At 42.3% G+C, this 27,974-nt stretch overlaps 2 protein-coding genes across 7 annotated transcripts in view; one reads left to right on the top strand and one right to left on the bottom strand.

The window, feature by feature from the left end:
* Positions 1-27,974, top strand: part of psmd2 (proteasome 26S subunit ubiquitin receptor, non-ATPase 2) — a 266,709-nt gene that overhangs the window by 50,275 nt on the left and 188,460 nt on the right. The window lies entirely within an intron of this gene.
* pax3b (paired box 3b) lies at positions 126-27,857 on the bottom strand. 6 transcript variants are annotated; one of them, XM_052078973.1, is made up of 9 exons: positions 26,116-27,857; positions 25,567-25,802; positions 25,334-25,463; positions 25,062-25,205; positions 11,011-11,210; positions 10,456-10,621; positions 10,155-10,363; positions 6,104-6,388; positions 126-1,883 (listed from the first exon to the last, which is right to left on the bottom strand). In XM_052078973.1, the coding sequence occupies exons 1-9, from the start codon at positions 26,198-26,200 to the stop codon at positions 1,866-1,868; spliced, it is 1,473 nt and encodes a 490-aa protein (XP_051934933.1). In that variant the 5' UTR covers positions 26,201-27,857; the 3' UTR covers positions 126-1,865. The 6 variants fall into 6 exon arrangements, with proteins under 6 accessions (XP_051934933.1, XP_051934936.1, XP_051934931.1 ...); XM_052078976.1 differs by having other exon boundaries at positions 25,406-25,463; XM_052078971.1 differs by having other exon boundaries at positions 6,109-6,388; positions 26,116-27,856.

The following is a 27,974-nucleotide window of genomic DNA, read 5'->3' as shown; positions in this document are numbered from 1 at the left end:
ATGGGCCCGAACTCTCTCACTGTGGAGGAATTATGTCCACTTGCCCTTTTTTTTCCACAATATGACCAAAATAAACACAAAGACTCCATTTAGGAATGTGGAGGAGAAAATAATGAACAAAACAGTAAGCATTTTCAGAATGTTTATTTCAGTATAAATTATAATGACAATGTGCTTATACACATACATGGCCTTACGTGATACCACTTTTTCATACAAAAAACATACAATGACTAAAAGAACTGGTTCGTTCTGCGAATTATTCAAACAACGGAGTGCTTTCATGTGGGCAACTTGTGTTTTTTTGTTTTGTTGGTGTGCTTTTTTTTTTTTTAAATTGGATGTGACAGACAAAATCCCCTTTTTCGGTTTGGAATGGTTTGCGACAAAACAACTTTGGAATGACTCTCAAATATTGAAATTTCTAATTATGGAAAATGGAAACAGTATGGTCCGACAAAATAATAACATAACAATTTTGCCTTTGTCCTACCTAATGTAATTTGTCGTGTTCTCATCGTCTAATTAAGGCACACGTGCTCTTCCTTAACAAACTCTAAAAATGGTGGATCCTGTACTGTCCTGAGAATTTGGGTGGGAATGAACAGAAAAATCAAAAAGAGGGGAAAAATTGGTCATAATTAACTGCTCAAGAAGTATAGTCCCGTTAAAACAGACTGTAATCTTGTGTTTTAACGTTTTGCAAATTTTCTTCTGAAAACACAGTGCGAAATGTCAATTAGGACGATTGCTTCCTCAAATGACGTGACTGGCTGCAACATGTGATCTATTGCACTCCTGCTCACGGAGGGGGAAATGTCCATCTTTTATCTAAACGTTGCTGCTCTTTTGCTTTCTCAAGTGTTTTGTGGTCGTGACTTGTGACCTGGTGACTTTTTTTTCCCTGCAAGAGAAAGATCTTTAAAAGGGTTTAAGCCTGTGATCGATCTTGCCTATCAACCACCCACCCCTCCCCTTTTTGTTAAAACCACTTCTCTTCTACTGCTCTCTCATCTGTCACTTTCCCGAACGTCACCCCTGACCTCCTGCAATGCCTCGAGACGACTACAAAAGGCCAAAATCTGGGGCCTCGCCGTCCGAAACGTCAATGAGACACAGAGAGGAAGACGGAGGAGGAGTGCGAGTGCTTAGTTGGAGCTTTAAATGAACTTCCTCAGCAGTACAGCTGTGATGTATGTTAGCGTTTCTGATATAATATAACCCACATATTCATTTCCCTGTGTTTGCTTTCTTTGCCTCTTGAATTTCTCTTCATGTGCGGGTTGTGTGGGATCTCAAATAAATGCTCTATAGATAAAATCAGCATGGCCTGTTTCCTCCAAACACCGCCCCCACACACCACCCCGGGCCGAAACGATTTAGGAGATGAATTTGGCATTACCTAGAATTTCAGAATTTCAGACATCCTCAACTGGCTTTAAGTTGTGTAAATATGTTGCCTCAAGTCACCTAGTACCAGCACAATGGGGTTTACAGTCATTTATAAAAACATTTTCAATGAAAAAAAATCTAAAAACCCACAGGGAGTGAACTTATGATTAGAGAGCTTCACGAAGAAGCCAAGATGGTCAGAGTGCCACATGTGCAGAACTGACCAAGTTAAGCGCTGAAAAGTGTGCTGTCCATTCGCATTCCTAATACGGAAATGTCCGCGGTTGATGAACAGTTTATTTGGTCTGGTATTCCTTCTTGTGTTCCCTTCTTGAAGCTTGTCTGCTTGTCCTTTGCATGAAATAAACGTATCCGGCATCCGAGAACATCTTCCAATTCATTTTGGTCCTGTTGACGAACGATCGTCTTCATTCTTTGTGGATTCAAAGCTTTGGGTCAGGCGATCTCGGGCCTCAGATAAGGAAGGGGACCTGTAAAAATACAAATACAAAAAAAAAAGGATGAGGTGTGTTGACATCAGTGAATGCGGATTTGAAATCAAATGTTGTAGAAGGGCATTCATGGTTGGGTGTATGCTTGCCGTGTCCGCTGACAAATAACTGTAGTTCGTTATAGTGTGGGCAAACAGGAGATTTGAGTAGCATATCTTGAGCCAGGCTGTAAGATCAAGTAAGTTCCAAATGCAATGTAAAATGTAAAAGTCGAAGGGTGCTTAAAAAATATTTCATTGTTAATTAAAAAAACACCATCATCCCCCTCAAAAAATTATCATCTGCCCAATCGTCACACGGAATCACATATCTTATTGTCAATTTATTGGTTATCTCCGCCATTGCAACCTTGAGTCACATGGGTACCTACACTTGTGTGTTCCGTGACTATGTTTGTTCCGCAAATCCCTTAAACCTCAAATCAAATTTCAGCACTGGATTAAACGGAAGTGCCACAAATCAATCCCAGCTCCGCCCAAAAAACAACTGCATTTTATTGGGAACATGCTTTTTAATAAGAAAAATGACAGTACAGCAGTGTGTGACATACGCATAACAACCTACAGAATTATATATTTATTAAAATAGAATGTCAGAAAAATAAACAGCTTTTGATTGTTACTTTTTTCCATTGCAACTGTGGGCTAAAATTCATTTTGGCAGGTGTTGATAAAAACATACCTGCCAGTTTGACCGGTCACGCCTGAGGCAATGGTGTAGGTATTTCTGCCTGATTAACGTTATTGTGAACGTGCTCTGGCTTCTGTGAACGCTTTTTGAATGATAGATCATGTTTGCTCAAGACTAGCAGAGCAAGTTGGACTTCAAGGGGAAAACACAGCTAAACACGCAATAAACAAGTCTTCATATGGTCGTGGATAAACACCGTATTGGACAACTCAGCCCCAAAGTCTCGCATGACTGTGTATCACTAAGAACATGATGGCAGCGTGGCAGAATCGTGTCGGCCAAAATTTGGACCTCCTCCTTCCACTGTGTATGAAATGAAAATGTTACTAACATTAGGACTACTGTTAGGACTATTTTTGCTAGTCTCAATTATGGAAAGGTAGTTGCTAAAGGGGGTAGGAAAAGTTGCTAAATATAGCAAAAAGATCGCTATGTTGGTAACACTGCAACAAAAAAGTCATAGCTCTTGCCCGCTGCCTCACTTGTACTTGTGCCCACATAAAATAAAAACAGAACTTTCAAAATAAAAGCACCACATATCTTACATTTTACTTTAATCTCACGATCACTGTGAGGACCGTTCAGAGACTCTGGGTGGCCAGGATGAGGCAAATAGAATAATTAAAATTTTAAAAAAGCACCTCTGTGTAATGTGAGACTGGTGTGCAGTGCAACGCAGCCATTCAAGATGCACAAATACAGAGATAAAGAGAGGATGTGTTGGGGCTTTAATGGAATGTAATGGAAAGGCTGCATATGGAACATATGTTGGGCCACATCCTTACAGATGCTCCGCGGACTGGGCCAGTACAAATGTATCCACTTAAATCGAAAAGCCACTTTTTTGCATTGTGCTTTGTGGGTCAGATTAAATCCTTTCCGTGAGGAACGGTTTAAAACAATAAACAAATATCCAAGTCGGAAAGGATATGTTGCCACATTCATAGCCATCTAATTTTACTCGCAATTAGCTTTTGATATAGGACACAGCATGCATATTTTAACATCCTCAATTCATTCAATTATACTGTAAATACAGTTGCGTACTGTTGTATAACACAAAACGGTGTTTTTTCGTGTATCTTGAGTACGTAATGCTGTTACATGTACAGTGATCCCTCAGCACTTCGAGCTTCAAGTTTTGCGGCTTCAGTGTTTTTTTTTTTTCAAAATTAATTTTAAAAAAATCTTAATAATACAACCATATCGGGTCAGCTGTTTTTTAGACACGTCACAAGGGAGCAGTGACACTGACAGCTCAGACAAAGGCTGAAGTGACAGTTGAAACTGTCAGCTTGGTAAGAGTTTTTTTTCTTCACTAAAAAAAAGACCATTGTCTCGTAAAAAAAAAGAAACCTTAAACCTATTGCAACAAATAAGAAGACAAGAAGATTTCCTAGTGCTACCCACCACTACCACTCGCCATGGTTTTCTCCAATTTAAAAACTTCAGGTACACCATTAGTGCATTCAACAGAAGAGTCTCGAGATCCTACCCGGCAGGGTCATAAACAATTAACCACGAAAAATGAGGGGTTACTGTATTGTGTTACTCTTAAAGCCTGCTTGCGTTACAATTCATAATCAAATCATTGGGCTTCCATTCTCCATTCTGCCAGTGTTGCCGTATTAATGGTGAGATGACAAATGTTAAATATGAGATTTTATATTGCCTTGAGCCTTAAATAATAAGCAACAAAATCTTATAGTGCTTTAATACTTTTGTAAATAACTGAATATATACATTAATTATATATATATATACATTTGTGTAAAAAAAAGTTTAATGTTTAACAGTTCTTAAGGGTTTAAAATTTTCAAAATCAACTTTTTTATTTTACGAAAAGTAGTCCAATTGTTGTCCTTATACTCTGTCTTTTTTAAAATGGAATACAAACGATTTTGAAGTTGAACCACCATTCCTATCACTGGAACCTGGAGCAGCACTGCTAAATGCTGCCTACCCAGCTGACCTCAGTTCTCACACCTGTTTCTAATAGCCGCCCTGCCAGAGGCTATTAGGATCCATCCACCTCCAGAAAAGACCTTTCCTCTGCAGCTCCAAACCCAACTGCACGCTGGTTATCCAGTCCCACTGATTAATCACATCAAGATGGACGGGGCGGGCTTGTGACGGTGCGTAGGTGTATGAGAACACGTGTTGTCCTGGTGACCGCCTTTGCTCTTTTCGGCATGTGCACAACACAAACAGGCAAAAGGTTGTTCGCGTGCGTAACCTCGATTCTTTATTTACACCATGTAATTTTGCTGGGATACATCATAGTATGTATACATGGTTTCTAATATGCTTGGATAGTTAGATATTCATTTGATATTTGCTGCTGCATAAAGTTACACATGTTCAGACATTTTGGCTCATTTTCACGCTCGTTGAAGAGCCCTGTCCGGGGTTTGCAGCAAGATTATTGGATGAGACTGATTGGTCAACCCCCTGTGGACCAAAATTGGAAACGCCGGCTGCTGTAATCATAGCATAACAGAAAACGACATTGCCCTGCAAATTCTGATTTGTTGGAGGTTGACTGCAAGACTTTCATAACAGTAATGTGAAATGAAAAGACTCTCTCATGACTCAACAAGTGAATATTCTTTAAAGGGCAAACACTCTGAGTGGGACTCTCAAGCCTTGTTGGAGCTTTAATTTTCCGTGATGTGAGCTGACTCTCCTGAATAACTATGTCACAGTCTTGAGTGAATTACTTTTCAGTGGCAATCAGACACGCATAATTATCCCCAAACCTGAGAATGGAGTGGGATTGCACCTTAACAAGCAGAATAGCAGCTACACTATATAGAAACAATTATATTTACATGAATGATAAGTGAAAATGAAAGAAAATGCGTGGTTGTCTTTGCCCATTCATTCAGACCTCATAATCTTCCTATAGGTGGTTGATACAGTTGAATTCAGCGCTCTGTGTGGGCAGGTAAAGTTCTTTATTTAAATGTTTGCTTTGTGTATTGGGCCAAGGTCATGCTGGAAGAGAAAAGGGCCTTAGGATGTGAACTGAACAAAATGGCTGACGAAATTTGACGATTCAGGAGGGACAACAGGTTTATCTCAACTCTTGATTAATGTCATTCTACAACACAGAAGTGTTCCTGACGCTCAAGAGTCCGTGGGGCAAAATAATAGGTTATACAATCGCTGTACTATTGGAATGACTTGAGTCAGAAAAAAAAACTGTCTGCTTGGTAGGACAATGAGTGGTGTGACTTCATCGAAAAACAATCTTGTGGCCCCCAAGCGGTCACAAGAGCTTGAAGCACTGGGGGCTACTTTAGCTTGTCTACATAAATAACTGTTCTGCTAACACTGTGACTTTGCAGAAAAATACAAATAGAAATAACTGAAAGCATGTATCAGCTGATCTTCATTTCAAGACAAAGATCAGTCGAGCAAACACAAGTTGGTTGTGTGAACCATGTCAAAGAAATGAACCGTGGTGAAAGAAAAAAAACAAAACATATGAAGTGAAGTCTATTGACCTTACTTTGTCCATATTGGCCATACTGGTAGGACGCCATGTGATCAATCGTGTAGCTCTGCGAGCTGTAGGAGGCAGGGCAGTAGGACTGGGAGCTGGGCAGGGAAGGCAGAGCTGACATGGAGGGAACACTGGTGAGACCCTCCAGACCTTTGAAGTGATCCATGCGTTGGCTGCAACTGGCGGCCATGCTGGCAGGTGGTTCAAGACCTCCAGTTAGAGGTGAGATGGCGTAGTCGCTTTGCGGCTGATGGGGAACCCCGCCGTGATTCAGCAGACCCATCACCTATTGGAAAGACAGATGGAAGGACACGGTTTTGAGAATAACACCAATCTAATCTGTGAATATTGTGTTCATCATGCGTGGTTTCATTTTTTTCGTTTTGAAAAGTTGCCAAGTTCAGATACTCTCAAAACATACTGTGATCAAATATCTTGTCACACAATTGTGTATGTGTATTGTTTTGAAATCAATTAAAGAAAAATAATTCCAGGGGAACTCCTCAATTGATTATGTCATGAAATTCATTGAGAACAAAAAACAACAATAAGAAAACCTTTATTAGTCTCGCAATGGAGAAATTCCAGATTCACAGCAGCAAAGTTATGAAAGGAAGAAGTAGAACAACAAAAAAATAGGAGCTGCTGGAAAGGCAGCCACTCTCGCGGCGCCATTTTGAAGTCAAAATAACAAAAAATAACACAAGACAACACATAGGACAGGGACAGTCGTGCAATCTTCACCACTTTTCTGCATACACTTTGTTGTCTGAAGCAGTTATAGATGAAAGAGGAGAGGATCAAAGTGTCCTTTCACCAGTGGATCAGAGACATCATGCTGAAAAATGTGCACACGTCTGCTACAAGCAAAGTTTTGAAAGCAAACACGAAGCTGTAGCGTCCATTGACGAAAAGAGATTAGTTCACTTCTCCTGTCCCACATAATCCGCTTCAAACTCCAAGCCGCGACTCCCAGCTCCAAATCCGCATCGGCACTCCGCGCCAACGCTCCTTTCTTCTCATCGTCGGCTCCTCAAGACCTCCATCCATCCAGCCGCAGACCGTTCAACAGCACCGATCTCTCCGCTGAACAAAGCGGGGCTGTGAAAAATGCTGCCCATTTCAGGCGCAAGACACAAGCGCCCCGGGACTGTCCAGCAACGACAGTCAAATGGCGCCGACATTCCTCCCAGTCAAAAACAGTGCTGGTATACCCATGCTGCCGAGAAGGCGCAACCACCAAGCACAGAGTCTCCTCCTTGATGAATGTCGTGGCCAAAAAATGCTGAAAAAGGTCCACATCAAGTCCACACGACGTAACAACAAACACAAAGTGACAAAAGAAACACAAGAACAACAAAAAAAGCAAAGCTCATGAGAGCACTTGCTGACGGCTGCCTACTCGGGCGCCATCTTGACTGTAACAATCATGAATGGAGACCCAAATCATTATCTTCCTGAGCGCTGGATCATACTCAAAGTAGACAAATGAGATTTCCGGGCCCTCCAACTTGTGTTAAGACACTTCATAAGAGCTTGATTGTGTGTCTTCAATTGCCTGTGTGCACTCCCTATAATATGCGTGCAAAAACAAGTCTACGATGGCGCCCGAGTAGGCAGCCGTCGGCAAATGCTCTCATGAGCCTTGCTTTTTTTGTTGTTGTTGTTTTTGTGTTTTGTTTTGTCACTTTGTGTTTGTTGTTACGTCGTGTGGACCGGATGTGGATTGCTTTTCAGCATTTTTTGGCCGCGACATTCATCAAGGAGGAGACTCGGTGCTTGGTGGTTGCGCCTTCTTGGCAGCAAGGGTATACCAGCACTGTTTTTGATTGGGAGGGATGTTGGTGCCATTTGATTTCTATTGCTGGACAGCTCTGGGGCGCTTGTGTTTTTTTTGCGCCTGTCATGGACAGCATTTTACACAGCCCCGCTTTGTTCAGCTGAGAGATCGGTGCTGTTGGACAGTCCGCACCTGGATGGATGCAACGCTTGAGGAAGTGACAATGAGAAGAAAGGAGCGTCAGCGCAGAGCGCCGATGCGAATGTTGAACTGGGAGTCGCGGCTTGGAGTTGAAGTGGATTACGTGAGACAGGAGATGTGAGCCACTCTTTTTTCGTCACTGGACGGTACAGCTTAATTTTTGCTTTCAAAACTTAGCTGGTAGCAGACGTGTGCACATTTACAGCATGACGTCTCTGATCCACGGGTGAAAGGACACTTTGATCCTATCCTCTTTCATCTATACCTGCTTCAGACAACAAAAAATATTTGCAGGAAATTAAGTGAAATGATTAACATTGCATGACTGAGTCTTGTGTTGTGTTGCGTTATTTTGTTATTTTGACTTCAAGATGGTGGCGTGAGAGTGGCTGCATTTCCAGCAGCTCCTATATTTTGTTCTTCTTCTTCCTTTCAGAACTTTGCTGCTGTGACTTTGGAATTTCTCCATTGTGAGACTAATAAAGCCCATCTTATCTTATTATATCTTATCTTATCTTATCTTTGCTCCTGTGGAGATGACAAGCAGTCTGGTGGGGAGTGTCTTCCCTGACCTAGTCCAGGATATCAGTCAGGGGTCCAATCGACTCTCAGAAAGCATACAAACTCAGCTCCAGAGACTGAGAATTAACAAATTTGTTTGACAGCTCCAAGCATTCTATAAATCCACTGCTCCAAAAATAGCACAGTAAAAGATAACTTATCTCTCATATATTCTGATCTCAAAAGAAAAACATCTGCAAGCTTCACTTACTAAAACCTCAGAATACATTCGCAGCTTGAGAAAAGCATTAGCTCTTGACCTGGTCTTTATTAGCGACACAATAATTGAATTTGGAAGACTATTCTTTGGCCAGCAAAGCACGGAAAAGAGCTGCAGGGCAAAAAAGTTCAACTGGTGTCCAAGTGGGAATGATAGCACCGACCCCCGCTGAAGCGCGCTTAACATTGCAGTAAAAATCGGTAACCTCTTAATGAGAAATTGAGGCTGTGCTCCTCACCTTTTAATGACAGGGTAACAAAAGCTGCAATCTCTAAATGTATCATATCTGATCAGAGCAAAGGCTGGAGGCTCCTAGAGTCATCCTAATAAGAAGCAGGTATGCAGCACTATGCATCCTCCTGGCCCTATAAGTGACATATTTTTCTACATCCACTCACACACATGGTACTGCTTAAATCATTTCCAAGTAGGAGAGGAGGGACAAGTCCATGTTGACTTGGAGAGAGGAGCGGTGTTTCCTCTCATGCCCTGTAAAAATTTTCCTCAGAACAAAATGAAATTGTATTTGGAAGGTTTGGTGGAGAAGAATAGAAAAAGTGCAGCAACTGGTGCCAAAAAAATGTTGCAGGATCCAATAACCCACCGCTGCTCTCGCTGCAAAGTTGCACTCTAATGACATTAATGCTTTTGTAATATCCCTGCTTGACCCATCAGGCATCTTTCTTTCCCAGAGCCTCTCCCTGCCTCATGAGAGGGCTGCTGACTTGCCATTCTTGGGTGTGTCATATAGGAACACTGCCATTGCCGGAGGCCTGAATCAGCGTAACTGCGAGTCCACAGAGAAAAAATCTCGGGACAAGGTTGGAAAAATATCTGAGATCAAATATTGCATCCTCAACATTTAAAACATATGAATAAATATATATTTTTTAAACTCTGCTATCACGAGAGGAAAAATCAAAAGAGGTATTTTAAGAATGCAATCACAGGACTTCCCTCAAGGCACAGGGTCCAGTGTTTGCTATGTTGTGTTTTATGCCCAATATTGTTATACCGTATGTTTTGGATTGTATGTTATGTGTATGCAGCTAAGTACATATTAATGTGAGACATCCACTGTTCATGGTGATTTTCACTTAAAGGAATAATGCATAAGTAAGCCACTGACAAAGCAGTAACATTTTGGTCCACTCATTTCATGCCAATCTGTTTCCTTGACTGCCTGAGGCACAGTGCACGGCTGCCTCACACAGTGGTGAAAGGGCAACGCCGTCAGGAACACAATATTTATAGGAGTGTCAAAGTCAGACATGACAGATGTTTCCTCACCTGCGGGGAGAGCCCATTTCCAATGCCGGGGTTCATGGTACTGGCCGGGCCCCCGGGGCTCACAAAGCTTTCTGAGTATCCTGAGAAGGAGTGGCGTCCGGAGGCAAGGCAATAGGCAGAGTTTCCTTCACCTTGCCCTCCAGCACTGGGCACTTGGTGTCCCGATGACGGCGGCAGAGGCTGCGGTCGATGTACAGTGCTGGGCGGCTCTAAGGTGAACAACATTCACACGTTATGGTCTATCGATAATTATTTGACCGATACAAATATCAATCTGTGTGGTGAGACCTCTTGTGCGTACCTTGCGCTACGGAGGCAGAGGCATAGGTGCTGTCAGAGAGTTGGTAAGGAGTAAGGCTGGACATGGCTGAAGGTGGAAAACCCCCTGGGATCAGGTGATTAAAGGACAACAGCTGATTGGCCCCTGCTTGTTTCCGCCACCTGGCCCTTCGGTTGCTGAACCATACCTTTTAGTGGTGAGACATTGTTGGTGTATGTGAGTGTGTGAAACAAAATTCATCTGGAAATTTTGAGTTGTATCTTTGACCAAAGTAAGCACAACAAACAAACAAATAAATAACCCATTTTTGACCAGAGTATTTGGGGGGGGGGCGGAATAATAATAATAATAATTTATCGAGAACAAGGGAGTAGATAGGTTTTTCTTCCTCCTCCCTTTGAACATATAAACTGTACTGTACCAAGATATGTATTGGTATTTTTTCTTTGACTTCATTTTGTTATTTCTTTCATGTTATGTTTATATGTTCAATCAATCAATCAAAACACTAGATCTCATTAGATTGTACATGTATAACTAATGTGGTGGGCAATGTGTGAATGTGGCATCTCCTACTTGCACCCTGGCCTCAGTCAGTTTAGCCCTTTGGGCAAGCTCCTCCCTGGTGTAGATGTCGGGGTAGTGGGTCCTCTCAAAGGCTCTCTCCAGCTCCTCCAGCTGCTCTGCCGTAAAGGTGGTCCTACTGCGCCGCTGTTTCCTTTTCAGTGGCAGATCAGGTTCTGACTCCACGTCTGAACCCTCATCTGAGTGACTTGCTAATCAACAGGAGGGATAGAAAAAAAGTTGGTTAGAAGCGTCTTTCTAACCAACTATCAAAATGTATTCCGTGAGTTTACAGAATCAGCATCAGTCATTAAGGAGTCACAATGGCCAACTGACCTTGAAAACAGACTTGACAAACAAAATAAAACAGAATGATGTACTTGCATTTTGCAATTTGATGACATTACAGTCCCCACCCCACACACACATGCGCTGTCAAGTGATTCTTTTTCTTGTGGTCTTGTGGCCAAACAGACTTCCATTGAGGATAATTATTGTGAGTGTATAATCCCTATGCAAGAAAATCCCACGGCTCCACAGGGGTACTGGTGGACTAAAAGCCACACAAAAGGCTAATTTGGATCTTGGGGCCATTCTTCTGTAGTGTGTGTGTGTGACAGAGAGAGAGGGAGAGAGAGAGAGAGAGAGAGAGAGAGAGAGAGAGAGAGAGAGAGAGTGAGAAAGAGAAAGAGAAGAGAGGAGAGAGTATGACCCACCAAAGAAGAGTATAATTATCAAAACTGCACATTTTCTCATATTAATGCGCAATGCTACTTTGTTTAGAGTAAACACACACACACAAAATAATAAATTGTGACTATTTTTTTTCAGCAAGATGTGATGCTCAGCCTAACTGAGCAGCCGCTCGATTCTTGATCCCGAAAAATTCTCCTTGTTCCATTTACTTCAGATCTAAGTTAATTCAATTCTGATTTGTCAGCTACAATCCAGCAATGTGTTTTCGTTTTGAACTTCCAACACGCTATTGGATCCCTTTTAAATTCACCAAGGCCTTTTGTGTTAGATCTAATTAATTCCCCCTCAGCACAGGCAATGATTTGTTTGCAACACTGTATTAGTTCCCCCTGAGAAACAACAATAAACAAGGGAATCCAAACAGATGAGGCCCCCCTGCCTGAAAATGATCCTTGCACCCCCACCGGCAAGACATGCATTTAAGAGACAATAAGCAATATATTTTCAAAAGGCAAAGAAAGATAAATAGTGCCATTGTCAGAATATCTTGCAAATTTGCAGAACCATCATTGTGCACCCCATCCACCACTTTTTCATGGTGTCTAATCTAAAACTATAACTAACCACCTAAGGACTGCTCTCCTAACTGCGTCACCAAAAAAACATGACTAAACATAAAACATAGAAACAGCCTGTTGGAATTTGGGGTGTGGTTAACAGACTTCTGGAGTTTTGGACAGGTTGGCAAAAACAAGAGGTAGAAGCCTTTGTTGCCCCCTGCGCACCCCAAGCCAGCCCCACCACACACACACGCACAAACACACACACACACACACGCACGCACATTCTTGGTTCCTACAGCAGGGCCGCGTGGAATTCTTTTGGGCTCCCCCCGACTTTAGCAGCATGCACGTTCCTCAGCATTTCACAGGGATTTTGGCCCTGCTTAAATGGAGGTAGCTGGGAAAATCCTTAATCATTTTGGAATTACCTGTCAATTATAACTGCTACAATAGTTTCTAGAACATTTCAAAAGAACCGACAGAGTGGCAACAAATCTCACAATTTGCAGTAATTTACAATTTGATCTTTCGTGGATGGCTCGAGTTTGTTTAGCTCCGATGTGGTGAATCGTTACATGGGCTCTACACTTTTTCACGCTTTACGTTGCAATCTCAGGTACACGCATGGAGTTGAATTCAATCTTTTTCCAAATTTTGTCTGCCTCTGCGGGTATACTGTATATACTCCTTTTCAAACAGGAAGAGAAAGAAATCAGTTTTGACGTTAAAATATATCTCCACATGGATTTACTTAGTCATCATATGACAGACACAACATAAAAACGTCAAGGCTGTTTTGACATTTCTTCCTGTCATGTGCCTTCAAATATTGACTTCTTGAAACAGATCTAGCATCATCTTCTTCCTTTGCTGACCCATGCGGGGCCCCCCAACTGTCTTCTTGTTGCAATCAGTTATCGACGGCGGTCTCAGAAGGACGGTTCCGATGTTCAATCCATTGTGCAAAAGGAATTTGGTCTCCAATCAAATAGTCTGAGCATTTTAACTAGTGAAAATCTGGACAACGTGAGAAAAGGACGCTTTCAATTGATTTAATAATGTAGCTTTGGTTGTAAAATCCCTGTGCGCAGAAAGTCACAGTCACGCTGTGATGTTAATAAAATGAACATCTTAATTATTTGAGGCATAAATGGTAAGTCCCATCTTAAAAGTTCAGGGAAAATAAAACTTTGCCAATACAATGTTCACCCTCTTTAAACAAGCAATACCTACTCCACCCTGTCCTCTTTCTCTGAACTGTCTTGCTTTGTCTACCCCAATCGTTCTGTTCCACCCATATTTCTCTCTCGGGCTCTCTGGCCCTTTGTTGCTGCAAAAAGCTGAGCTCTTTGCCGGCGATTTCCACGCTCCATCTGTGGAATCCGTCATGGCTCCCTCAGCCCTTCACAGTAGAGGGTTGTCACCTGCCCCATGGGGGAGTGGGGTAGGAAAGGGGGTGCATAAAGAGGAATGGGGGTAGATGGGGGCGCAGCCAGGGGCATTGTAGCCCTCCCCCTCATAGAAAACTCTTTCCTCTAGAGGAAACTGTACGATCACCTTTGGGGGTGCATCGTGGGGTCTGTTGTTGCTGATGTACGGGGATAGTGTGTCTGGGCATTTGCGTTGGTTTTTGGAAGCCGTTGTTGGAAAATGTAGCATATCCGATGAATGGGTTTATTCTATCGCTTGCCTTTGAGTGGGAAAGTTAATGGGCTTCCCAAAACATCGTGCACCATGAAATAAGCGCATCGAGTCATCAAAATCATGGCAATGTACTTCTACAAATATGAAAATACGATTAAAGAATGACATTCCGGAGGGCATAGTATAATTAGCGATTGGCTAGCCATCATAATACACACAAGTATGGCTCAAAAGAATGGCACTCAGAATGTCACAAAGATTCAAAGACGATATGTTAAACGTTTCTGTTCACAACCGTGTGTGCTAAATAATCTGCTAAAGGTCTGAGGTAAGGTAAATATAAGCAACAGCTGATGTGGTTGCATCGTGAAATTACTTTTTGGATTACCGTATTTTCTGGAGTATAGGTCGCTGTTTTTTTTTCATAGTTTGGCCGGCGGGGTGCGACTTATGCTCTGGAGCGATTTATGTTAACACATTGTACACATCACGTTATTTTCACATTAAACCGCAAGAGTGTGCTCTCGGCCTGTGTTGATATTTTCCACGTTGGGGGTAACTGAGAAAAACTACTGACGATGACTCTGACGTAAGCGATGTAGAAGAGGAAGCGCTGCATCTTCTACCTCCGGAGTTGGCGAAGTTGTTCAAAAGTGATACAGAGCATGAAGATTTCATTGGATTTCGTGATTTTAAGTGGCGCTGATGGTTTGGTCAATTTATTAGCATGTTCTTTGTGCTATAGTTGTCTAAATAACTCGTAATATGTTACGTCAACATACCAGGCACAGTCAACATAACAACATTCGTTGTTAGAGCGTCATGTAACGTTAGCATATTGTGCACTTATTAAGCCTGTTCTCAAATTTTAGTTTTATTTTAAATTTGCCTTTCAAGATGACATGTATGATTTTGGTGTTGGATTTTATCAAATAAATTTCCCCCAAAAATGTGATTTATACGCCAGTGTGACCTATATATGTTTTTCCTTTTAAATTATGCATTTTTTGGCTGGTGCGATTTATAATCCCGAGCAACGTATAATCAAAAAAATACGGTAAATCTTGTCAAGAGATCTTCCCAGTCCTGGTCCATACTTTTTGCCATAAGTAAAGCTTGGCACAGGAGCTCAACACACATACACATACACACCCTGCAATCATGCAAGCACATTACCATCTTTAAACATTTGCACAGCCTTCTCCCAATTGTGTTTCCATTTAATTGTGGTGGTTAATCTCAAGATGTTCGTTCTTTGGCTGCTGTTTACGACAGCCTCCTTACTCCCTTGTGGAGTGGTCAAGCACAAACGCAAACCCCAGATCTGATCACACCGTCAAACAGTATTGTCCAATCAATGTATTTGCTCAAACCAGCATATCACTGTTCGCCTCTTGAAAATGCTGCACTCTCAGCCCCAGTTAACCCTTGACATCTCTTTGTGTACATTTAAACCGTTTTATACCAAAGGGGAAGGGGAGCTGGCTTTGTTTTATTTTTCCGAAATCTGAAGAAAATATAATGCTTAAAAGGGTATCACTTTGTGGATATGATCCAAGGAGCAGAGGAGCGTTTCCTCAAAATAGGAGAAGCAGTTGGAGGGGGTGTGCCGATCGAATTAGAGGAGAAAAGAAAACTGTTTAATTTAACCAAACTGAAGCCCCGAGAGGCACAGCGTGTGGGACCCCAAGCAAAACAACCGTTCTGGAGCCAAGAGAACCCAAAGTGTCTTCTGCCACGTCACGCCAGGGAAAACCAGGAGGAACAAAGAGGATTTAGTTGGAACAGACTGTTGGGAAGACTTTAGTATCGTTGGTTGTTTGGAGGGGTTGAGACTGGGTGAAGGGTTGGGGGGGGGGGGGGGGGGCGCACACAAAGGCTTAAATGTGTCCACTGAGACATGAGACAGTTCTGGTTGAACATACATAAACGCGTGCGTGAGAAGCAAAGAGAGAGAAAATGAGCAAAAGAGCCATGTCCAGCTTGAATTTTAGCACTTGGGGGAATTGACTGGCCATATGTGGATTATTCACACCCCGGCTTTGCATGGCCCAAGAGCACTTCTGCGGCTTGAGTTAACAGTGAGGCGGTGACACTTTGTCCACCCCCTTTCTTTCCACCTTTTCCTCCCAAAATCACACCAAACAAAAGGCAGAGGAGACAAACGCAGCATTTATTTGGGCGGGACAACCATGCTGCTTCTATTCAGGCGCCGGGGGACTAACTGACTGGGTGACTGCATTAAACAGTAAATAGAAGTCAACGCAGGCAGATGCTGGGTTAGATAATGGCTTTTTTGGCAGTTTATGGGCCCATTTGTGATGCTCTCTGGCTGGTTTGGAAAAAAGATGGTGTGTGTGTGGGCTGGGGAGGGGGGGCGGCTTTTTTCACTTGTTAAGATGCATTTGTGAACTTCAAAAGTGGACTGTTCCACTTTTGAAGTTCACATCAAATGATGTCCGTGCTTACACAAATGTCATCAATCGCATCCTTGTAAAAAATAAAAATAAATAAAAAGGACACTGACGGGTATCAAATAGTGTGATGGTGATTGTTATGGAAGTTGTTCAAAAACAGTGGTTGGGGGTATCAAGAAATGGTTACCTGTCAATTTTAACTAAACGTGTTTCTAACCTTGTTTCCTATGTGCTGAGAGAGTGTGACCTCATGCTGTCCTTTGACCTTGCAGTTCCCTGTCTTTTAATTCCGTCTCACCACTCAGGTCACGGAGAGGAGGGGGGAAGGATGTCAACAGCCAACAAGGTGAACTCTTCACATGTAAACTGTCATTCTTCATTATATAGGAACATTTCATCTCACTTCCTTCTTTAGCCTTGGTATGTAGGGTAGGGATTCGTGCACGTTATCGTTATATATTAAAACAAAACTATTTTCCAAAACAAGATAAACGCTAAATTTAAAATACTATATCCTTTCATGCCTTTCATTGCCTATAGAATCATTATTTAACTCGGGCGGAACATGTTCACATTGAGTACGTTTATTTCTAGTACAATTAAATGAATGACAGCAAAATTTGCTGGTCTAAGCAATTTGTATTTTTTTTTCTCTAAAAAAAACAAATGAAAGCATAGCGTTTTGGAAGTGCGCTGATCATATACTGTACATTGCAGTGTGTTTCTTGTATTAGAAATGGTATAATTAAAACAGAAAGGGCCTGATTTACTGAAAGGTTTACATGTGCAAAACAAAGCGCGAACTTGACAGCAATTAGATGCGCAAGCTGACCTACTAATAAGGCAATCGGTATTTTGTCTGACAAAAACATTAAATTACCGCACAGCTCATTCTGTGTTGTGGGACCAGTTGATGCAAAGACCGTAGACATGGTTAGTGCGCAAAAGGTTATTCAATCAAAACTGCGCTGAATTGTGCTGGGTGATTTTACATCTTTACGCAGGACGGTTGAAAAACACGTGCAAACCAGCATGCAAAGCAGAAAAAAAATTGAAGTGGTGGGGAAAACCTTGCGGCTAGTGGAACCCTTTTGGAAATCCCAACAAAAATTCTTGCTTCTTATTGTCTATTCGTCAATGCAATTTTCGAACTTTTGAAGGATATAACTGCTGATGTGGAGCAAGTCACCAGAGGGAGTCGTGCCATATCACCTATGACGAAACTCCTGAACTTTGGAGTTCTTTGCGTCTGTGTCATTACAGTGCACTGTGAAAATCAAGGGTCTCTCCTAGAACAGTTTCAAACTCAGTTTCAAACTCAGTCTTAGGCTGGATGTGCACACGTCCAATCAACAATCATTTAGGGCAAGGAAAATCACAAAACATGAATTTTAGGCTGATGCTGGTTTACTTCAAATTATCTGCGCGGTAGATTTCATTTAGGTTCGTCAGTCTTTTATGTCATATTTGTTTGTCTTCCACCAACATTTCCAATTGCCTCACTTCAAACTTCTATTTTTATTTTTAATTGAGTTGATAAGTTGATTTTAAAAAAACACTATGAGGCGGCAGCCTGTAACAGCAGTTCCCTAATTGTAGTTTCTGCCCTACTTTTTTATCCTTTTGTATTTTTATTGTTTCATTGCTCAGTTGCACCCAATACAGAATTTTTCCCGTGATATTTATTGGCAGAAAATATCAGTGCAGGTGGGCCAATGTTTGCCATTGGTTTTAAATGTTCACCTACAACTTGGAAGATCTATTCAGCGTGGAGGGAGGCTCTGTCAAACTGAGAGAAGAGGATCGAGGAAGACAGGAAGAGATTCAAAAACCATACCTTTGCATCAATCATGATGGGGCCAAAACAGTACAAAATAATGATTGTATTTTAAAGAGCCAGCAGGCTAACAGGGGCTCGTGTGCGCCTCTGCTTACCCATGGATTTATAGCTTACTTCGTTGTACACTGGCATTTACTGGATTACATTGATGCCTGCCTGGTGTGATACCAGACACCGGCTCAGATGAGGCCCCTTCGCTCCTCGGGTTTCTCAGCGCTCGGCAAACCTCGGGTGAAAACGGGTGCTTGGTTGTTTTATTTTTATGGGTGATTTTATTCATGCACAGCATTTTTTAAAGCTGTGGTTGTTTTACAAAGTGCTGTGAAAATAAAGTTGAGAAGTGTTGAGCTCATTTTGCACTTGCGGCGCTTTCCCAAATGTTTCATAATGAAAACCATCAGCGTTACATGTATCGTAAAACCTTTTAGATACGATGGTTACCAGCTCTTTTTTATATATATATATCTTTTTTTTTTCGCCAACAGCATGCGCAATCTGTTAGAGCAGGGGTGTCAAACTCATTTTCGTCGCGGGCCAATTTGGAGTTAATTCTTCCCTCGGAAGGCCATTATGACAGTGTAACCACAAATGTATTACTTGTACACAACAAATTAATAGATTACTAGTTTTGAAATTAGTCAATTCAATTATAACAATTTGTTCAAGTGATTGTAAACTGTGTAATGAAATTATTGCAAAAGCTCAATGTTTTTAATTACACATGAAAATGTCACATTTTAGCAAGTTGACACACATGATTTGCTTTCGCGGGCCACATAAAATGACCTGGCAGGCCAGATCTGGCCCCCGTGCCTTGAGTTTGATCGCATGTGTTAGAGTGACACCCACCCAAGGTAGAATTGGCCAAGGCTTTTAACAAAAGAAAGAAAATGTGTGGAGCACCAAATTTCTTTCTGTTTGTCCAGTTGGTAATGTGTGTAGACTGCTTTCTGGTACATGGAGGACGACAAACAAATGTGTGTGTCATTTCCATTCTGGGAATGGACGAGTCGTTGATGCCAAATTGAGATGAAATGATGAAAACAAAGTTCTGAATTTGTTTTACCCCAAGTTCAATGAAGAATTTCTCGTGCACATTTTCCATAGTTTTTTTAATAGCACAATTTGAAGGCTAATTTAGTCAATAAATAAATACATACATATTTGTAAATACCTCAAATATGTGAGCGAATTACGTTTCCAGTGTGTAAAAGGATACACAAATGAGCATTCCACATTGAGTGTCACAAGCTTATGAACCCAAGAACAAAATGTATTTGGAAATTGATTGATAAGCGAACCGAGGTTCTACTAAAATACAGGGTTCAAAGCCAAGGCCAATGTGGCCAATCCCCCTTTTAAAATAAATGTACCAGTAATATGAACAAACCTCTGATTTCAAAACTAGAGTTATTCATCAATTTGCCGTTGATGTAATATGAGGGAATCATATGTTTAATTACATATCTTTCGTTGGGTTCACACTCATAAAGGTCCCCCGAAGGAAACCATAACTATTATGTGGCCCATGACAAAAATGAATTTGACACTCTTGAATGATGGGCATCACCTTTAATTGCGCCATTTTTATTGTATTTTTTGAATCACTGGAACTGTGGAGAGCCTAAACACACAAATCTTTGCCCAACTATTGGTGCAAATTATCATTCAGGTGACTGACAACTGCCTGTCCAGCACCATCAGTAAAAATGCCGCATTGACTGCCTTCTTTCATCTTTGACATCTTGGCCCTAATCCTTAACCAACCCAAACACATGCAGTACATATATATACACATTAAAAGTAACTGATCAGACACAGAGGCCAATAGATTGACAGTTTTTTTTCCGCACTATAATCCTGTTAATAAGGATTATAAATCGCACCTTCAATGAATTTTCATATTTCGGGCGCACCGCATTATAAGGTGCATAGAATAGAAGCTACAATAGAGGCTGCCGTTACGTTATGCATCCACTAGATGGAGCTACAGTAAAGGGAATGCAATACAGTCCAATACAATACAGCTTTATTTATTTCGAGTCTTCACAACCGCTGCAGCTGGAACAAAGCGCTTTGCAGAACATTAAAATACTATGAATGAACGAATAAAATACTATGTCTGTGTGAAATCAGAATCGCGATCCATATATGAGGCGCGTTGGATTATAAGTAGTACTAGTGCGGAAAATACGGTAAGTTTTCCACAGACAAAAATGCTTAAAGAAAGACCACATAAATTTGCATATTTTAAAACACCCTATCTCGGCCTTACATGCCCCAGTCGCTGCGCCTAAAGTGCAAACTTGCAATAGATAAAGAGAGGCCTTATTCAAAGGTGAGCCATTCGACTTAACCTTCATTGGGCCTTTTCAGTCTTTGGGGGAAAACTCAGTCGCAGCTCAATGTGGCACGGTGAAGGCTGGGGCACGAGAGACGTTCTTAAAGAGGGGAATACCCCGAATACCCTCTGCCCCCTCACGGCTCCACACACTTGCACACACACCACTCATCTAAAAAGCGCAGTCGGACTTCAAAGTTGGTGTGCATTCATTAATTGCTCTTTGAATTGATATCAGTGAGTCACAATAAATGTGTGAAAGGAGAAAGAGGCTTTAATGAAGGATAGAGGAGCCATTCATTTGAGGATAACTATGTTTTCATGCTTGGACAGTCATCATGCATGGGGCTTATTCGAAAAAAAACTCACGAAAGAGGGAGGGCCACGGGTTCGGGAGTGGGCTCGAGAGCCCCCGGGGTAGAGGGGAGTGATTTGGTACTCGCCACTTGGCCCTGGTGCCCCCCACCCCCCACCCCCCATCTCCTCCTTTGCCCTCATGCCCAGAAACTCATGAGTGACACATTCATTCTTTCAATGGACAGACAGAGCCCTCTTCACCAGACACTTGGCTCAAGACACTTTTAGCCAATAGCTATTATAAGAAACCTTATTGGTCCTGTCGTTGTCACGTCATGACGAGACAGAATCAGGATGGCGGCATTCAGGGGGGGGGGGGGGTACATGCACTGTTCAGTATTTGGATTAAGTCATCTTTTGTCTCTGTTGTGACTAAAATACAGTCGTTGGTCAAGTGTCATTTGAAGATATTGAGTCTTGTTACAATATGTAAAGATGAATTCAGCCACATGACTGCACATGACTGGTGGCTTAAACCGCATCACTGACACACAGCGTGCCTTCTGTGCTCCATTTCTTCTCTTGCCAAAACACCTCTCCCCTGGCCCCGATCCAGCATATGCCAACCTGTTACACTCGCAGCACTTGAGCAAACTTGGACCCGAGTCGTTTTTACACACCCACATTATTTGCACAAACAAAGTCCTGCTCAGTTTCTGTGACAAAGACAGCTAAATCTTAATGGCCCTTTCATGTATTGTCTGCTCACGGTTCCCTTTTGTGCCGCAGCTAGTGGCCCAGGCCCTGGTTACAATGAGCCAAGGAGAACGGAGGCAGATTGAAGGAATGCGCCTCAATAAACCTAATTATGACGTGATGACTGCGCTCACCATGGTAAGGGTGTTTTTAAAGATCCCGAGCTTATTCAATTAGCCCTTTCCAGATCCTCTTTCGCCAAATAAAGTTATCCCTTTGAATGTTTGCGTTGCAAAGAGGAATGTGTGCGCATGCATGTGAATCTGTGTGTGCACATGGGTAAATGGAAATGTATCAGCCCCTCGACAACACTCCTCTGTCTTATCTGGCTAATTGAACCTAATGAAGAAAGGACTCTTAAAGACACACTGTGAAAACATGAAGCAGCAGTAAGAAGAAGATTGGCCCACTGTGACTATTTTGTCTTGAGGGTCAATTACAATGACGCTTATGCTTCGAACTGAAGGGGCAACTCTACTGCCAAATGCATTCATATCGGACAGAATCTTCGCTGATTTCTAAAATGGCAGTTCTCGGGAAACATAGAGTATAAAGACCGTTTCATAAGGGACTGCTGGTGACTATCACATGATCTATAGTTCTGGCTGAGTCTCCCGCACATTGATTCAGTATGAGTGTTTTGAAGACAGCCAACAAGTGGAAACACAGATTGCTGCCAACTGCAGCTAAAATCTGTTCCTCATGAATTTGGCATTTTCACTACTTTTATGAATACGGTTTGTAATATTTACATGATTAGTTATGGGTTTATTATTATTATTATTATTATTATTATTATTATTATTATTATTAGTGGGGTTTATCAATGCTATTTTAATTTTTTTTATTAAGGGCGGCCTGGTGATTCACTTGTGAGCACGTCCGCCTCAGAGTGCAGATGCCTATTGCTGTCAATTGCGGCTCCGGCCTTCCTGTGTGGAGTTTGCATGTTCCCCCCATCCCTGTGTGGGTTTTCTCCGGGTACTCCAGTTTCCTTCCACATTCCAAAAACATGCATGGCAGGTTAATGGAACACTCTAAATTGTCGCTTGGGGTGAGTGTGATGCTTGTGTGTCTATGTGTCCCTTGCGATTGGCTGGCAACCAGTTCAGGGTGTCCGGCGCCTACTGCCCAAAGATGGCTGGGATAGGCTCATTATCATTATTATTATTATTATCATTATTATTGTTATTGCTACATGGCCACTTGACAATCACATTCTATTTAGAACAGTTTGAGTTCACGATTCGCAGTCCGATAAAGATATGTGCTGGCCAGTTAGACTAAAAAAATAGAACTGTTTCACTTGCAAACAGATGGATTCCACATTTACATCCTATATGTTTTACATGTATGAATTTTGTTTAGTTTAGAGGCGATGATTTCACACATTGGTAAATAAATCACACGATTAAAAAGTGATCTAACTTTGCAGGTGACAGCAAAGGAGAAAGAATAGGAAACAGAGGGAGAGGGGAGGAGTCACTCTCCAGATGAAAGTGGGATGAAATAAAAGAGTCAATTTAATCTGCGTGAAGAGATTTGAGGAGCTGGCGGCAAGTGAGGGTGGGGGTCAGTGGGGAAAGGTGGCCGGCCCCAATTGTGAAACTATACGCTCCGGGGCCAGGGCTGGGCTCTCCGGGGAGAGAACATTGGTCACTATTCACCCAACACACTCTTTAATAAACTCCCTCCGCCATTAAAAGTGTCATAGCACAATATCGACATCGTTTAAAAGACATTATTAATGTTCGGGGGAGGAAAGGCCGACATCCACCAAAAGAATCAATAATAGATCATACGGTTTAGAGTGAAGACGTCTTGGTTCGTAGCACACCCTCCCAAGCGCAGCGGGCTTTGTTTGGTTGACCATTTAGCATCTGGGTAGGTGACAACGAGCAACAGATCCCCTGGACACTGCTGTTTTTCTTAACACTAGCCACTTCACAAATCAGAAATCTATAGCTATATAAGCAACAGAATTTAAGGTGAGCCTTTACTGGAATGGTGTAACTGTAATGTTGCCTATTACCTCATTTAGTACCAGCCAATTCTGGACCAAGTCTGAAAAGACGTTTAAAAACGTCTTTGGGAGTGAATGATTTAAGATAAGATAACCTTTACTTGTCACACACTGGGGAAATTTGTGGCCAGTTTGCAACTTAGTGAACGATTAAGCCTATACCTACAATTCAAAATTAAATAAGGAGCTTTACTGTGTCGCGGGGGACCAATGCGCTTTGCCGGGCTATCCGTGAGTGGATTTCTGAGGCTTCTATTGTAGTGCCTGACTGGCAGCCAGCCTCTATAGAAGAGCCTAAAAAGGAAACATTTTGTCGGGGAAAGTGGCCATTTTCTCTTGGTGAACGGCTCCTAAAACAGGGCTGCGGCGCTCCTTGAATAATTCATCCATCATTGCGGCCTCATAGTATGTTTTGTCGGGCTTTGCCGTGGACGGAGAAGCTGTCGTCTTCCCCTTTCTGAATTCTAAACAGGTTTCTCCTTTTCGTCTTTAGCGGCACCCAAATGTGTTTCCAAGCTGGCGCTTTTGTCCGCGCACAGCCCAAGCGTGAGGCCCGAATAGACTCTGACGCCTTTGTCTCCCAAGTTCATCCCCGTTGTGCGTGCCGGCCCGTCTTTGTGCGCTGATGGAAACCGTTGAACAAATGTTTGATCAACTCATCTGGGGGAACAATTGTGTCTCCTCACACTGGGGCGCTTTATCTCTCATCCTCTAAATCATTCAACATTGCCGGACATGTTGACATTTTGATGTTGATATTTGAGAAAATGGAAAGAGAAGAATCGACAACTAAGGAACACGTACTTGAACAAAAAAGCGCCTGTTTGGAAAATAGGTCGTGCAACTCTTACACGTAGAACCGAGCTTAGGTAACAAAAAATAGGCCAGGAGGGGATACTGGAAAACTATTGAGATAATAATCTATAAAACACATTCTAAGGAAGAAAATAAACTGATTGATCCCTGAAGTCCCAACAATCAAAGGGAACCGAAAAGTCAAGATAAACTTGCAGAATTTAATAGAAATCACAGACCAAAAACAGTTTTGGGTAGTTTTTTTTTAAACAACTGTGCACTTGCGTGATTGACGACCCAATATTTGAAACACGTGGTTTTGCTATTTGCATTATTCACTGAGGCATTGCATTCGAAGTTGTGGGTATTAGATGTTTATGCAAAGTGAGCGAAAGAAAACGCTGCATGCACACACGTACACTCACACTTGCGCGCGCACGCGCGCGCGCACACGCACACACGCACACACACATAACCCCGTTGCGAGCACTAAAACATCACCTGCTGTTTGATTTACTGTCTGGCCTCATGGGAAAAGCATTAGACATGGAGTCATGGTCGATAAAGAATTCAAAATTCAACGTTTGCACCCCCCATTCAACAACATCACGTCTATGAAATAACAGAAGAGATCCCAGCCCGGCACTGTAAAATAAATACTTTCGAAATCAAAACCGAGAAGGTTACTCACATCTGTCTCCCAGGATGCCTTCAATGCTGTGCTTGGCCCTGCGGTCAATTTCCTCTAGCTCACTTTTCTCCAGGTCGTCCTCATCCTCCTCTTCGTCGTCTTTCCCCCCAAACTTGCTGCGCATTACGCGACTGATGGAGCTGACTGCAAAAGCGTGCGGATGGGGCAACTTATTACCGCTATATCGAAGAACATAGGCTTTCTACTACTACCGCTACTAGTACGACTAATAATAATAATAATAATTGATCATAAATTCCTGCCCCTTTTACCTGAGGGGACACTGTCGCGATGACATATCCCATCCTTCAGTAATTTATCCCGAATCTCCCAGCTAAACATACCCGGATTTTCCCGTTTGCATTCTTCTATTCTCTTCTCTACGTCCGGCGTCGTTGCCTGCTTGAAATGTCAGAAAGTTTTCAGAGTTTATTCGCTGTTGCGCGTCCCGATCAGTCGGTTAATCCTTCAAAACGTTTCGTCTTGCTGTCTTCTTTTCATGTACCTTTGGTTTGCTGCCCCCGATGGCCCCGGGTCTGATGGAGCCGGTCTCCTGGTACCTGCACAGGATTTTGGACACGCAGCCATGGGAGACCCGCAGCTGCCGGGAGATGACACACGGTCTGATGCCGTGGTGGGCCATCTCCACGATCTTGTGTCGAATGTGGTTGGGCAAAGGCCTGCCATTTATGAAAACTCCACCGAGCTGGTTTACTCGCCCTTGACCCAGCGGAGTTGATACTACAGCGTCGGAAAAATATAAAATATATTTTAAACCCGTTTTTTTATTTAAAAAAATACACAACTTCTTTTTAAATTAAAAAAAAATACACAATTTATTTATTACATCGGGATTCGTTGAGCATATTTAGGTGTTTATTTGCGACGTTATAATGAACCTTTTTGAGGTGATAAATCATGTCGCAAATTGTTATATAGACCTACATTGTAGACTAAATGTTTTGCCGTTCGCAGTGGTTGCAAACAAGTTCTTTTGAAGTGACACGAAAGACTTCTTCATGACAACTTAGTGACAGCTGGTGTGAAGTTTTACCTTCCAGGGGAAAGCCACTGCGAGGGTAGTTCTGAGCCAGCGTGGGTCTCATCATCCTGGGAAAAGACCCAGCCAGCGCGGTCATACCTCCTGCGGACCCAAAGATAGACAGACCCCTCCAAGCGGGGAGGCTGGCCGAGATGTAAAAAAAAAAAAAAAAAAGGACCTCCGGGTCACCTTCTTTAGCCGGAGAAGCGTCAGACTTGACGGCTCGGTTATATTGTTGGAGCGAGGACCCGGGTGTCAAAGGACAGCCGCTTCTCTCCGACCATGGAAGCGCACAAAAGAGGGGAACTTGAGTTGTCGAATGTTTCCACGTTATCCTCTCCGCTTGGGAATGTATGCAAAAGCGTGTGCGTCCAGAAGGCTAAATGTTGTTGTTATTTGTTGATATCGGTCAAAGTGAGGAGACACGTTCCATGTTGTGGAGCTCATCACGTAAGCCCAATGTTGCGCTCGCCGCTCTGATTGGTCGAGGGGGCGGACCCGCAAACCAACCGTCGACGATGGTTGGCTGAGTGTAAAAACTTTCCTCCTATCACAGACGTTGCTACAGTTTTTGCACCAAAAAAAAAGACACCGTCGTCTTCAGCAGTGAAGCAACAACCCGTTGCAAAACTCTATAAAGAACTTCCAAAACGTAAGATGTGTTTGGGCCTCCGAAAGAGCAAAATACGACGAGACACTTGTTGAATGTAATCCGTTATGGTCAATAAAAAAAATGTTCTCCTCCCACGCGGGTGTATTCTTTCTTGCTAAAAGAAAGAGCAATGTGGAGATTCCAATGAGTAAACTCAAAAGTAAAAAATATTGAATACACTTCATTCAAATCGAGTGAATTAAAAAAGCATATTTGTGACATAAATGATACATATTAAGCATACAATGCGCACAATGTTAGCGAAAACCGTCGTTAAAACTAAACAATATTCAATTAAAACGTTTGTGTTACTTTTTTTTTGTTTCGTATATTGTTATGACATTCAGATCATTGCACTAGTTTTTCCGGGACAATGTGTTGAAATGTCTATACTCTAACCTTAAACGTCGTATCACAAGGGGGATCCGCGGTGGCTTTTCACACACACACTCACACACACACAAAAAATATATATTCCTGATTATTGTTACCACCCTGGGTCATGTGACCCATTTAACGCCTGCTACCCAACACTGCAGGCTCTAATTTGTTTTCACTCCGTGCTTTTGTATTTGACACAAATGGTGCTAAACTGTGCGCAACTCGAGGAATTTATTGTGGTTTTTCACCGCGAGCTGCAACCAGCCGAGAAGAAGCTGAAAGGGGGGACGTGCGCCACAGCAGGATACGACGCCAGGGCGGCTCTCAAGACAGTCTGCGGAAGTGTCAAATGCATCCCATAATGTCAAACAATCGCGACAGTCGCATCTTCAAACGCCACAATATATTTCATCCCCATTGCCTCGTCTTAAATTGAGTGACTGATCGAGTTACTAAAGAGAGAGAAAAAAAAATCTTGTATCAATTCAAGCAAAGTGCGCCACGCTCATCCTTTGATTTTGGTTTTCCTGTTAATTTATCCAGGCTGCTTTTAGGAATAAATCTGATTTGTATTAATTGAATTAATCTCTGGGATTCGGGGCACATGGCCCAGCTGTGTCTGCTTGCTTCCCTCAACTGGGACTCTGAATAAATTAAGGAAAATAAAGAGGACACTTTTTTTGGTCAGGCTTTTATGGAAAATAAACGCCACTGAACTTTTGGTATTAACCCCCATAACACTTCATTAGCATTTCATATGTCTTCGTTCACTGTAATTTACGCAACGATGAGGTTCCCATTGACTTTGGGGACTGGGGTTCAATTGTCATGTGCTTCG

Source organism: Hippocampus zosterae, chromosome 10, assembly GCF_025434085.1.
Source record: "Hippocampus zosterae strain Florida chromosome 10, ASM2543408v3, whole genome shotgun sequence".
Lineage (NCBI taxonomy): Eukaryota > Metazoa > Chordata > Actinopteri > Syngnathiformes > Syngnathidae > Hippocampus > Hippocampus zosterae.
The sequence above is the reverse complement of the archived record's forward strand: the minus strand, read 5'-3'. Positions and strand labels throughout refer to the sequence as shown.